The following is a 13,482-nucleotide window of genomic DNA, read 5'->3' on the forward strand; positions in this document are numbered from 1 at the left end:
ACTGAATGGAGACAAAGTAAACAAACTTCTGTAGCTACGAGTTATACAAGCTACAAGCATACAAACCCACACACACACACACACACACAGGAAAATTAATGAGCTCTCATTCATAATTTAGGATAGAGAGAGTCATATTCATCCTTGGATGGTTTATTGACTGACTTAATTTATTTGTGTGGAATAAATTGGAGGTAAATATTGGCTCCCTCTGCACAGCACTCTGGGAGAAATGATCCCACCAACAGCAGGGCCACTGATTGGCTACTTCATCTGTGGATATCAATAATAAATGTGAATTTTGTAAAAATTAAGAAGAAAACATCTGTTTTTTTCCATTTAAGTGTACATCAGGATTCTGGGGGAAAAAATGAAGAGTATTTTGACACTCAAAGCAAGCATTTAATTAAGCTGGAAGCCAAGGATATAATAATATACTATGCAAAAAACCCAGAAAGTTCAACGGACTGTCAATTTATTAATTTTACGAGGGGAAATTTCACATCCATAAATCCAACTTCTCGAGGCCTGGTCTAGTGTTTGAACTTTTCATGATTGAATTTACCCCATGTCCTGTTACCATGTTGAATGTATCAACCAATTATAAATGAAGTTGTGCTGTTATCTTTATTTCATTATGATGCCTAAGTGTCTTCTGTTATTGTCTAAATGTCACACATGTAAGTAATGGTTTCTATAAATAAAGAGATTAAATAAAAACGATACAGTCTGTGCTTCTCAATCTGCCACGATATCCAAAAACAGAGCTGTAGACTATTTAAAAGTGATCCGTTTTAATAATATAGACTGTATTGAACAAAATAACCATAATGAAAGCAGGTAAAACCATTTATAATCCGCCTCAGATTATAAATGGTAATACCTATAGTCGCCCAGCAGATGTCGCCATTTTGAACCACTTTCAATGCGGTTGTTTCATATTACATTGAAGATCGTCTATTATAAAGAAGAGCCACTCTGCGACCTGCAAAGTGGGCCTCTGGGCGTAAATCCAACTGCTCTTCGCGACTAGTAATTACGGTACCTTGAAACGGCACATAGTGAGAGCTCTCAATATTTTACATATCTCAGTGCTTACCGTGAATGATGTTGAAAGATGCAGGGGAGCAAGACTGCACCACTGATACACAAGAAGTGACGGGAAGGTGAAGTGAATGATTGCAGGTAAATTTAAAAAAAACGGGTAATTAGTATTTCTAGCGAGCTGTTAGCCTCATTTAAATAGGGTGTCAACGCTATTGACGGTTAGCTTGGCGTTAGACACTAGGCTAGCTAACGGCGGTGATGTCAGCTAATCAGTTGCTGTGTTGTAACCGATCTCTTCATACATCCGTGGTTGTAACAGGATAGCGGAATTAGGGACGTCGGTTTTGCATCTCTTATTTACGGTAAAAGTTAAATTGGTTTATCCCTAAATATCTAGCTTCATGTTAACTGTCACCTCGTCAGAGTGAGTTTACAGTTCATGTTTACATGGCTTCACATTCAGTTGTTCATGTCCTGGTATTTTTATATGACACCTGTCTGTCTAAAGATACAGAAACAGGAGAAAATGGCAGGACGTCAGTTGTTGTGTTTGCTTTACTGACCATTCACAAAACCAAAGAATATTGATAATATGTCGCCTTAAAAATAACTGAAGAATTGTCATGTTTATTTCTTGTATTTTTTTTCACACAAGGGAGTAGATGTTGTGTGTTTGTGTTGAAGGTTTTGATGCAGACACTAATCCATGATCCTGGCTTCTTCTTCATGTTCAGGATTTGGTTTGAACTGTTCATCCTAAGTAGCACAAAGCTGCGGATAGTGTTTCCTGTATCGGTTTCCTGACTGGGGCCAATACTGGACACTTTTTCTTTCCACTCCAGGTTCACATCAGCACCAGAAGGGGAGTCACAGAGTTGATAAAATCTCAATTAGATATTAACATTTGACAGATTAGGTTTAAGAGACACAAAAGAGGATATGTAAAAGGTTGAGCTTGTGCAATAGATTCATGAAGTTCAGATTTTTTTATACTCTACTTTGAGGAACAATCATCTGTGTTGGTTCCTCTATTTTTTAACAAAGTTTGCTATACAGTTGGGTCTAAAAGTCTGAGACTACTAGTCAAGATACTCTATTTTGCATTTGTTTCAAATGTAATACTATTTTTTTCATTACAAATGATAATATCAGCTTAACAGTTTGAGTGAAAAGTTGAATCTTTGAAAAATGTACATGAATTTCAGAATATCCTTGGTATGTCCCCCTGTTGCTTTAATGACAGCATGCATTCGAGCTGGCATGGACTCCACCTACATAAACCCTTCTGTTGCTGCCATAAATCTCAAACTTGGATTCATCAGTAAATATTCACTGTGAAATGCTGGTATTTCTTAGAAGTGGTTTAGAGACTGCTACTCGTCCTCTGAGACCATTACAAGACAGCCTTCTTTTGACTTTTGCTGATTGAAGTCTTGCTTTCTTTATATAGAAAATTCTGCATCTGTAATGAAGTTGCTTTTCTATTTCTCAGAGAAGTAAGTTTGATTTATTGATCTTCTGATGATGTGGATTCAAGCCATGATTTGATGCTGAGAAAGCCCCTCTTTGCTTAGAAAAACAATTTGACTTCTGACACTTTCACATTAGTTCTGATGCCGTGTTTCCAACTATCACAATGCTACTTAGTGAGCAATGATCTGTTGGAAACTTGACGCACAGCCATATTTAAGTAGATCAAATCCACCTGAGTGTCATCTGAATGATTCAATGGAAGGGATACAACTAAAGGAAATCTGACCTTTTGTACAAAGGAGTTAAGTTGGTTAATACCAAAAGTTTGCTTAAATTTGATTGCTGACTTAGAAATAGTTGAAGAATCTTAAATATTTCTTCCTCACTTTACATGTCATAACTTCTTCTGTTTTTGAATGTTTCTGAATACTCAAACTTTCTAATTATTTCCAGGTTTGTGTGAAAATATTAGAGATTTTCAATGTGGTCCCAGACTTTTGGACCACACTGTATATTTCAAAATTTGTAACCTGCAAATCTTACCAGTCTTGCTATTTCAAGAATCGTCACTTTTTGTTTGCTGCAGTATATCCATTATACTGTATAATAATCATGATACTTTAGTTTATTTGTATAGCACTCACCAAAAGTAGGGCTGTAACCAATGATTATTTTCATTGTTGAATAATCTGTTGATTATTTTCTCAATTAATCGATTGGTTGTTTGGTCTGTAAAATGTCAGAAAATGGTGAAAAATGTTAATCACTGTTTCCCAAAGCCCAAGATACAACCTCAAATGTCATGTTTTGTACCGACCAACAGTCCGAAACCTGAAGATATTCAGTTCACTGTCACAGAAGACTAAAGAAACCAGAAAATATTCACATTTAAGAAACAGGAACCAGAGAGTTTTAGTTTTTTTGTTAAAAAAATGACTCAAAATGATTAATTGATTATCAAAATAGCTGGAAATTATTTTTCTGTCTATTGACTAATCGTTGCTGCTCTAATCAAAATCAACATTACAAAGTGCTTCACGTAAAAAAGGGAAAACAGCAAAACAGAACATCAGTAAAACATGTCATATTAACTAATACTACTACATATTACTATCAAATCTAAGATGCAGAGTATGTAAAACAAAAAGAATTTTACAAAAGAGTGATTTGGTAAGCCTGAAATCAAGCAAGCCATTTCAGAGCTGAGGTGAACTATGGGAAGTTTTTGTTTTCATTTTCATGCTCTTCTGTCTACTATTTAGAACATCCTTTAACCTAGTTACACAGATAACAGACAGATGGTTCATGTCCAAAGACCTCAGGCTGCATTCACGTTGGTAGGGGGGAGAATAACTCTGGAATGTGATCTAGTGCCAGTATATTTAGTGCCTTAAAGGTAATGAATAAAATCTGAAGACCAAACCTAAAACAAATAGGCAGCCAAAGAAAGGTTGTTAAAAGTGGAGTAATATTACAAACAATCACTTTGGTGTTCTCAATGTCTGATATGCTGTGTCATTTCACTGCTCCAGTTTTCACTGTTGGCATTTTTTTTCCAGGCTAGTTCTTCTAACAGTTAAGACAAAAGCAAAATTCATTCTTGCAGTCTTGCCGTGGTGTTTTAGAAAAGATTGATGCCGTTGTGCGATCATCAGACCACTAAAACAGTTTCAAAATGTTCGTCTCCCACTTCTCATTAACTTTGTTCTGTTCACTTTCCTCTTCCAGGTGCATGAAGCCTTCAAGTCCTGCCAGGAGAACCCATGGAGTCAGACATCATGCCCTTGCACTCGTCATCCCCTCCTCCTCTGGATGATGATGATGGGGAGGTGGGATCAGAGGAAGACGAGTTTGGGGAGTTTGGTGGATTCTCTGATGGGGTGTCCTGCTCCCCTCCTGGCTTCGCTGATTCTACTGAGCCACCGTCCCGCCTCAGACAGCCTTCACCAACCATAAAAGCAGCCACCCGTCAACCCAACTGCAGCTTTAACCACCCAGCCGAACAATCCCAGCCCACATCCACTGGTAACTCAGGGTCCAGCAGGGGCCAGGTAGAAGCGGAAGGGCTGCATAATAACACTGAATCATCTTTTCATCTCACAAACGGTTACGCAGAAAGAAACCACAACTCTGGGACCCACGCTGCTTCCATATCAGGTGCTTGCTCTCCGAAGGAGGAAACAGGGTTTGCTGATTTCACTGTGTTTACAGAGCAGGCAGCACACCCTTGGTGCTGTGGCTTCTCTCCTATGGGCAGTACAGAGCAGTGGGGTGGCGGATTGGGAGGGACGAACAGTTTGGGTGAAAAACCCTGTGATCCAGGACAAGGGATTATCATGGACTCTGAGCCCAGATCTCATTGTGCATATAAGGCTAGAGAAAATGGCTGCACCAAGGTCAAGCACTGTGAGAAAAGAGATGCAGCCCTCGTGCAATCATCTCAGGACCACCGTCAGTCTCAGGAAGCTGCAACAGCTTTTGATTATCCATCTCATTCTGGGGATGAGGAGCTAGGCAAGACAGCAGACAGCCAGAGGGAAAGGAGGCATCAGTTAACTTCAGAGTTGCAGGATTATAGAGAGTCAGAGGAAGACGGAGAAGATCGAGAGAACAGTGTTTCTACTGTCCCCCAAACAGTCAGTGAGTATGAGTCTGCTGCAGAGGACCTGGGATCCTTCTGTGATGATGTTTCATTTGAGTGTCCTTCTGAGGACTTGGAGCCAAATGTTTCATCTCTTGCTTCACCGGAGGATCAGACTGACTGGGACCAGACTGATGTCGAAGAAGAAGAACTGGGAGACTACAGGCATTCTCACTCTTTTGTCAATCTCAGACCGTCACAGTCAGAAGCAGAGAAGGGTTTTCATTACTGCGACCAATCTGCGACTCAGGAAACTTCTGCTACCTCCAACCAGTCACGTGCAACGTATACAGACGGTGAATTTGCAGACTTCAAAGACGGCAGTTCCGAGCATCAAAGTGATAGTGATCATGCCCAAACAGTCGATGCAGGGGTGCTGAGTCTAGGGAGCCTCCCGCCGAGTGACAGCTTTGCAGATTTCTGCTCAGCACCCACACAGGAGGATGGAGATGGGTCATGGGCGGAGTTCAAGGAGCAGAAGGCTCCTGAGGACGGGAAAACGTGGACACAGTTTAGAGAACAAGTCAGCAGCCTGCAGACAGATGGAGACACTGAGGACAGGATGGGACAAGACGAGGGTTTCAAGAGGAAGAGCTGTCAGGTGGGAGAAGCTTCCCTGAAAAAATGTTTGGATTTGTTGGTGTTGCTGTCAATGATATTAATATCATTAATAATGCTTCACAGCCAATAAAACAAACCCTTTTTCTATTTTTTCCTGTCTAGGCTTCACTGTCCTGTCGTGTCCAGCAGCTCCTCCAGGCCAGTTTCCCAGAGGTTGTGGTCCCAGCTGTGGAGGGTGAGGAGGAGGTGTCCAGCCTCGGGGCTTTGCTTCAACCACATCTCCCTGAGAGTGATGGAGAGAAGATACCAGAGCCGTGTCCCAGAGCTCAGTGGTGAGGATAACCCTCTGAATTATGTTAGGATGGTGGTGATAGTGGCAGATATGTTAACAGTCTCACAGGTTCCTCTTAAAATAATGCATTAGAGTAAAAATGGTGCCATCACAGATATTCAGATTTACAGTCTCTAAACTAGCATAGATATTAATACTGTCTGAATACACAATAATGCTGATTTTCAATTTTCTTACCATTGCCCAGGGCTCAGCTGGGTTTGCGGTGGCCTTACCAGGATGTCCATAGTGCGATTGGCCTCAAGTTTCAGTGGGGTGGCTCCCATACTAACAGGACTCTGCTCAGGTGCCTTGGTGTGGACACAAGGAACGTTGTGAGTTTTGCAAAATAGTAACAGCCAGTAACAGTTGAGCACTGATCCAAACAAGATCTGCGCTAGTAATTGAGTAAACAAGTTGAAAAATACTATATTAAGCCTAAAAGGACTGTCACCCATAGTGAGTCTGAGGACAGATCAATGCAATTGATCTGCAGTATATGCTGAAGTAAAATATAAAATCCAAGCTGTCACACTCTGTTGGTTGTTTGTAACATTGAGCTCATTATACTGCTGGAGCAGCCAGGTTTTACACTTTGAGCCCTACTACACACCAAATGCAGAAAATGTAAGGTCAGTTTTATTTTAAGACCTTTTAAGGTTTTTATTTGATGTCTTTGCTCTCTGAAAGGTGTTCATTGGCATGAAGAAGCAGCCAGTGGCTGTGCCTGCTTTTGCATCCAGCCTGGTGAGTCAACTGTGGGAAATGTGACCTAAATAATTCTGTTTTTAGTGTGAAGAAGCATTGTAACTGTTGTAAGTTGAGTAGTGTGAGTGGTGTGTCATAGAAGACGAAATGTATTAATGGTGTGAATACAGCACAAGTCATGAAAGTTTCAATACTGTAAAAAGATACTGGGTTTTGTCACTTTTATATTTGCACTGTTGCTCTGTCCAGAATCTATATTAAGTGTCTCCACTGCTCTAACAGTAGATATATTTCAAAGCTTGCTTTTTTTATTTCCCATCCACATCCTTTTATCATTCATCAGGGAATGCTAGAGCCCACCAAAGACTCTGTGCCAGCTGTCTGTTCTCCAAGACACACAGTGGTCACAGCACAAGCACCTCCAGGGCCACCGGACAAACCGGACCCCTCAACAGAATCAATGCAGGTATTTGAAACTGAGAGGAACTATGTGGGAATCTACAACAAGTGCCAACCTTGGTCGTAGTTTCCTGCAGCTACTGAAGGATTATATTTTACTGATCACACCGCTGTTTAACTCTGGTAGGTGGCAGCCATGTGTCTAAAATTCTTGTTTACTCGTCTCTGCAGGAGGCGCTCCCTTCCAGGCAGCTGGACTGGAGCCGCCGTGGCCTTAGCAGCTCTCAGGACGGTACGTCCCCTCGCCGAGCCCCTCACTTCTGGGGTCGGAAGTAGACTACAGTACCAGCCATCCCATTTGTGGCTTCTTCTAATAAGCCAGAACTTTTGAGAGTTTACTCTGGGCTCCTCTGGACTCCTCTTCCTCCAGGGCATGTTCCGCTTCTTTTAATTTACGCTGTGTTTCCCCTCCACTCACTCACTCAGTAGTGGGTCACCACAACAAAGTGAATAACACTGCTACAGAGGATGTGAAAGCAAGACATTGTGATTGAAAGGAATTTTGTCTCATCAATAACAAAGTTAGACCCAGTGTTCAGCAAGAAACAAGAAAAATTGAAATAATATTACAACCAACAGACCCAAAACTGGATCCAAAATTTAGATGTGCAAGAACAAACAACAAAACAAGTAAAGGGGAAACACCGTACTGGCTTCCCTTTTCTCCCTCTGTCACTACTCCAGTGCCTCATCTCTACCTGCTTTTTTCTTTTACAATCAGAATTTATCTCAGTATTTATCAGTCCCAGTTGTGATCAGGAAACATAAGTCCTATAAGTAACACCTGATACAGGTGAAAGCTACTGAAAACTATTATATGTGTCACTTTGAGCTACTTTTGCTACTATTCTGAAGTTATTTTTGACTACAACACAAAAAATTTAGGGCATTGCTAAATTAATGTCACAGTTGCAAAGCATTAAATGCTGAACATGTTTTCCTCACCAGACATCAGTCAGCTCATGGAGCATGGTCATTATATGTGCCATGTTAATTTAATGGACGTGTTTATCAAATTCCCCATTTTTATTTAATGTACCGTCCAGTTCATGATCATATTACATATTTAGATTTGTCCTGCAGAATGGACAGTACCAACCAATTATTGGCTTTATATTTCTTACATTTAACACTAGTCTTTACTTTTTCATGGAAACTATTTATTTGTTCGTGTTTGGTTGTAAAGGGTTTCATGGTGCCCTCAGTTATGTCAGACACATTTGGTAAAGAGATATCAAAAAAAGAATTTTTAAAAAGAAACAATACAGGTAATAAGTGTCTTTCTTTGCTCAGGAAATTTTTATTAATTTTCTTAGTTGTAGTACAGTCATGTTGGTGTAGTCTTTGTTTCTAATTTATCCTAAAACTTTAATTAAAAAAAGATATAATTACAATTAAACACAAAATTATATGAAGCATGTTCTTTGGTAAATTAATTGAATATATGGAAATGATGGTAATAAGGCTCAAGGATTGTCAAAAAGCTTAACTAGATCTAATGTAATCTCCAAAAAACTAAATTACAAAAGAGTAAAGGAGACAACGCAGCATGTTGTTGGTGTCCTTCTGACTATGTGCAGTTAACTAGCAGGTAACATACTGCTAGTTTTAAAAAAAAAAGTGAAATCTTAATTAATTGGCTAATTGCTCTATGAAATCAGCCATAATCTCTGTTTGCATCTCAGGACAATAATAGACAACAAACTTTGCAGCACAATCCATTTATAACTGCTGCATGTAATGGCTAACTCAACAGTACTGTTAATATAGAATTACTTTATAGCATAACAAGTTGCTAATGAAGATAAACGACGAATTAAAAAAACAAACGACCAGATTGGTAAAAGTAACTTATTTCTACAGGCTATAAGAACTGTTCCATGCAACATGCTGACATGTTTGAATGTTAGCTCTGGTTCGTAGCATGCGAGCTGACATATTGTTCGTCATTTAATGGCGCTGAGCAGCTGATTAACCTGTTTCATTAACTTCACCAGTAATTTTCTGGAAGACACGTACCTGAGTTGGGTCCACAGGTATAGAGAAACTCTCCTGGGTTAAGAAAACCTTTTTACCTGTTCTGTTTCCATGTGTGCCACTTTTGACACCACATTTACAACCCAAGCAAGACAAATGTGATTAAATTGCATCAAGTAAATATATAATAAAAAAAAAATAGAACAGGACAGTGTTGTAATAATAAAGTATGCACAGCAGAGGGCAGCGTATTCTCTGTAGGTGATGCTGAATGCAGCAAAAAGGTTAAAACATACTTTATTTTTCACTGGGTTTAAATGAAAGGGTAGTTCAACAAGAATATGCACTTCATATATTTTTAAACATTTGTTTGTAGTCTGTTTATATTATTTAATTTTTCATACGGTTAGTTATATGAAGTCTGTCTTTGGGCTTTTGATTTATGTTGTGATTATTGTTATAATTGAAAGAAACACTGTATCTTAGGCAGGATTTCATAATTAAAAGCTGAATAATGCAACAGAAGGAAGGCTGCAGTGATGATGACTGTCTAAACTCTATGCTGCTCTCTTGTTTTTCTTTGTTTGCTTCCTGTGCACTGATGCATACACTGTATACTGTATGAGCATGCTGAGTAGGATAGACGACTGTTTGATTCCAAAGCACTTCAATTTGAAAAAAATAATTGATACCTGAAATCCACCTTTTCAGTATTTCATTAATTGAATTGAAAGTGTTTCTACAACATTTCTGTAACTGCAACTACAGTATTTCTTAATGAGTTGTGCCTTTATGCCAGCAACTGTTTTATAAAAAGGACTTATTTAGTGTGTTTTTTTTTTTTCTTTTTTTTTTTCAAATGGTGAAATTCTCTTTGGACCTACCATTTGTTGACAAAATCTACATTTTAATTTCCTCAGATTTGCTGCTCAAATTCAAATTGAATGCACTGCAATAAGGACTTGTGGGAAATCCTTGTAAATACTGAAATAAATCAGTTGATCCTTTCGGCTTGTTTTTGCTTCTCTTCTTTCAGCTTTTCTCCCTTGTTTGAAGCTGTGTCACTTTTCTTTGTGGTTGAACGCTTAGTTCAGTTGTTGAGTACTCAAACAACTACACAGCTTGTTGTCAGTTGTTTGTGTTTCCCCCCCAAGACAGAGGACAAAAACTGTTTTAGATTTCCTTGACACTTTTAAGTCCCACCATTTAAAACTGGTGGTATTTTCAACATAGTCTAACTTGCATCTTGCAAACATTTGTTATGACAGATAACTACTAACGTAATTAAAAGTGTCAAGCAATAGCCTCAAACATCTCTACAAATAATATTAGAAGGTTTCAGTTTTCTTCAATTCTTCTGTTTTGATCTGAGAAATTTTAAATTTACTTAAACAACAACAAAACTCAGCTTAAAGTGCAACTTAACAGTCATGGAAAAACTTATTTTGCTGACCACCTGGTATAGCTTCTCCCCTGGTAGTGATGTAATAGTGTCCTCCAGGGTGTGTCAGTACACCATGACATCACTATGAGGTGTTATTACAGGTGCTACGCTCTGATTGGTCATGCCGGCATGCCACCTGTCATGTGACAGGAAGAGCAGGGAAACCCGGTTAAGTGGAGTGCAGCCGGCATATGAGGCTGTTGGTATGACAACTAAATCTCTATCTATCAGATGATAATCTCACAGCAGCAGATGGTAGTGATGCTGTAGTAAACTTGAACTTCATCTATTCATCTTTTCATAACCTTTAAGTGTCAACAGAGACACTTAAAGGCTTTTCTACTTGGATTCAGCCACTGCAAGTAATGTGAAATATATGTTTATTAGTCTGGATTATTTACAATGCTTTTGGTACATGTCGTTTTTTGTTTACTTGCCGCACAGAGCAGTCAGTTCAGGTTGGCATAAGTGATGTGTTTTTTGTGTGTGTTGAAACTGAAACAGCACGGGCACAAATCAACACTGTGCTGGTCGGGTTGGGAAGCAAAACCACAAGTGTGATGTTGGTTGTGGTCAGAGGTGAAACACATTTTCATCCAGAGAGGGCAGTGAAACCCTGCTTTTCAGTCTGGTGTTAAATTACTCTTTAAGAGTGTCTAATCTTTCTTTATTGGCATGTAATCAAGGTGGAAGTCACGCTCTGTTTGCATTTGCTCAAGATTTCCTTCAACGTTTAGCAAGAGTTTCATTATTACAAGAAATAACAGGAAAGAAAAACAAACAGCAACATAGTGAAACCACCTTTCACATTAATGATGTTATTACCATGTGGATATTGTTTTAGTGACCTCATGCTGGGTGTTGGCTTAGATATTTCAGTTAAGGAGCCTCCTCTGGATTTGAATATAAAAATATGTTGAACGACAACAGTTTTGCATTGGTGTGAGCTTTTATAGTTGTTCTCTCTCGGTCTTCCCTCTGTCTCAGTAAAAGAATCAAACATCAATCACATGTAGATGCTCGTTCTCCTTTTATGAATGATAAATAGAGCCCCACAACCCCCCATCCCTCCTCACCAAGTGTCTTCCCTTGCAAGCACAGGCTGCTGTGCTCTCAATTTGGATTATTTTGGTCCCGAGGAGGAGAGCAGATCCAGCAGCAGCCGAAGCGACACTCCTCCTCCAGGTCAGCATGTGACACTGCAGAAATGTAGCAGCTACTCCTGCACAATGGTGACACTACTACTAGAGCAATATTAAGCAGCTCAGTGTACTGTTGCCAAATGTTAATGTTTGTCCACACGTGTGCTTGTTGTACACACTCGCATGTAAAGGAGTTGACCGTGAGCTGTATGAGTTGACCATCAGCAAACTGGAAACCAGCGGTAACAGCAGCTGCCTAGAGGACACTTTAAATCGCCTGTTGTCCACTGCAGAGAAGACCAGCACTTCAGTCAGGTCTCATTATCATGCACATAAAAAATAAAAAAAATCATACACAAGTTTCTCTTACTGTATTGATAATTAAACATCTACTCGTCTTGTATTGCTATCTTAATTTGTACTCTTTGTGTGTGTGTGTGTGTGTGTTTATATCAGGAAACCTCAGCAGGATGAAGAGCTGAGTGCAGAGGCTGTCAGGCTGATCTCTGGACTGCCTAACCTGTCTTTCATGCAGGCCAAGGTCCTCATGTTCCCGAGCATCCTCGTACCCAAAGAATGAAGTTAACCAACTTTATCGCTTATTGCAGCTAACACATGATTCAGATACTCCACAGGTTTATACAGATACAAGAGGCATTGTGAGTAATACTGAGTTGATCTTCCCCCTTCGGTCAAAATACTCCACCTGCTGGCTGTTCTCTGTCTGTAGCCTGACAATAAGCTTTTTGTCAGTAAAGTGGGAGAATATTCTCACATACAACAGCTCATATATCAATTTCAACACACAATAATCTGAAAACTGCAGAGAAGCAGGACTTTGGCATGCATCCTCGCTTACAGGGTATTACTCTCCTTGAAGTCGAGTGTTGTGGTTTATTTAAACTGACCCATACACACACACAGACACACACACACACACACACACACACACACACACACACACACACACACACACACACACATACTTTTATTCACTCCAGAGACTATTACTGCAAGCTCACAAACTGAAGTAATGTTTGATTATTTATGTATTTATTTGTTTATATTGTAAAACATGCCATCTTTGTTTGAATATTAATATCATTATAGGCAAATGTTATCATATACTTCAATAATATGGGAGACGGAAAGAATATACCTTCTTGATATGGCCTGAATAAAGTGGCTTTTATGAAGATGCATGAAATATGAAATATGACTTTTTTCTTATTATGGAAATTTGAAAATGTTTTTTGTTTTTGTTATGGTTGTTATTTTGTTATTTGCTATTTAATTCTAGTTGTAATTTGATTTCAGCCCCACGCACATTTACTTTTTTTGCAATGAGAATCTGGTAACTATGTTTAATATGACAAATCTTTTTTCTAGACTGACCAATCTCTTCATTAAAATTGACAGAAACGCTTTGTATGATTATCTCTGTAACACTTTCCCAATTATGCTGTAGATAATTAATTTTTTGTCATAATAGGCTTTATTTGTCCATTAATTGCTCAGTAATTTTTCAGATTTGTCCAGCAGTTATTACATGCTCTGAAGATCAAGACTCTACTCTCCCTGAAGTTTAGAAAGATTGGAAATATGTCTGAATATAATAAGACTATTGAGGAGTTTTGTTGTCCAACTAAAACATTCATATTAATGGCTGATTGCTTTAGTCGTTTTCCTTCAGTATATT

General features: G+C 39.0%; 1 protein-coding gene across 2 annotated transcripts; it reads left to right on the forward strand.

Moving 5' to 3' along the window:
* Positions 1-1,079: 1,079 nt before the first annotated feature.
* Positions 1,080-12,706, forward strand: aftphb (aftiphilin b). 2 transcript variants are annotated; one of them, XM_042434177.1, is made up of 10 exons: positions 1,080-1,185; positions 4,249-5,762; positions 5,885-6,054; positions 6,262-6,388; positions 6,744-6,800; positions 7,105-7,227; positions 7,392-7,452; positions 11,743-11,826; positions 11,975-12,098; positions 12,240-12,706. In XM_042434177.1, exons 2-10 carry the CDS (start codon positions 4,284-4,286, stop codon positions 12,361-12,363), a joined length of 2,349 nt encoding a protein of 782 aa, XP_042290111.1. In that variant the 5' UTR covers positions 1,080-1,185; positions 4,249-4,283; the 3' UTR covers positions 12,364-12,706. The 2 variants fall into 2 exon arrangements, with proteins under 2 accessions (XP_042290111.1, XP_042290112.1); XM_042434178.1 differs by lacking the exon at positions 12,240-12,706 and having other exon boundaries at positions 11,743-11,873; positions 11,975-12,092.
* The last annotated feature ends 776 nt before the right edge of the window (positions 12,707-13,482 follow it).

The sequence above is a fragment of the Thunnus maccoyii genome, chromosome 14 (assembly GCF_910596095.1).
Source record: "Thunnus maccoyii chromosome 14, fThuMac1.1, whole genome shotgun sequence".
Taxonomy (NCBI): domain Eukaryota; kingdom Metazoa; phylum Chordata; class Actinopteri; order Scombriformes; family Scombridae; genus Thunnus; species Thunnus maccoyii.

Coding starts and splice junctions, on each gene's coding strand:
- aftphb (XM_042434177.1), top strand. CDS start 4,284: ATGGAGTCAGACATCATGCCCTTGCACTCGTCATCCCCTCCTCCTCTG. Junction 5,763..5,884: donor TCAAGAGGAAGAGCTGTCAG/GTGGGAGAAGCT, acceptor TTTCCTGTCTAG/GCTTCACTGTCCTGTCGTGT. Junction 12,099..12,239: donor AAGACCAGCACTTCAGTCAG/GTCTCATTATCA, acceptor TGTTTATATCAG/GAAACCTCAGCAGGATGAAG.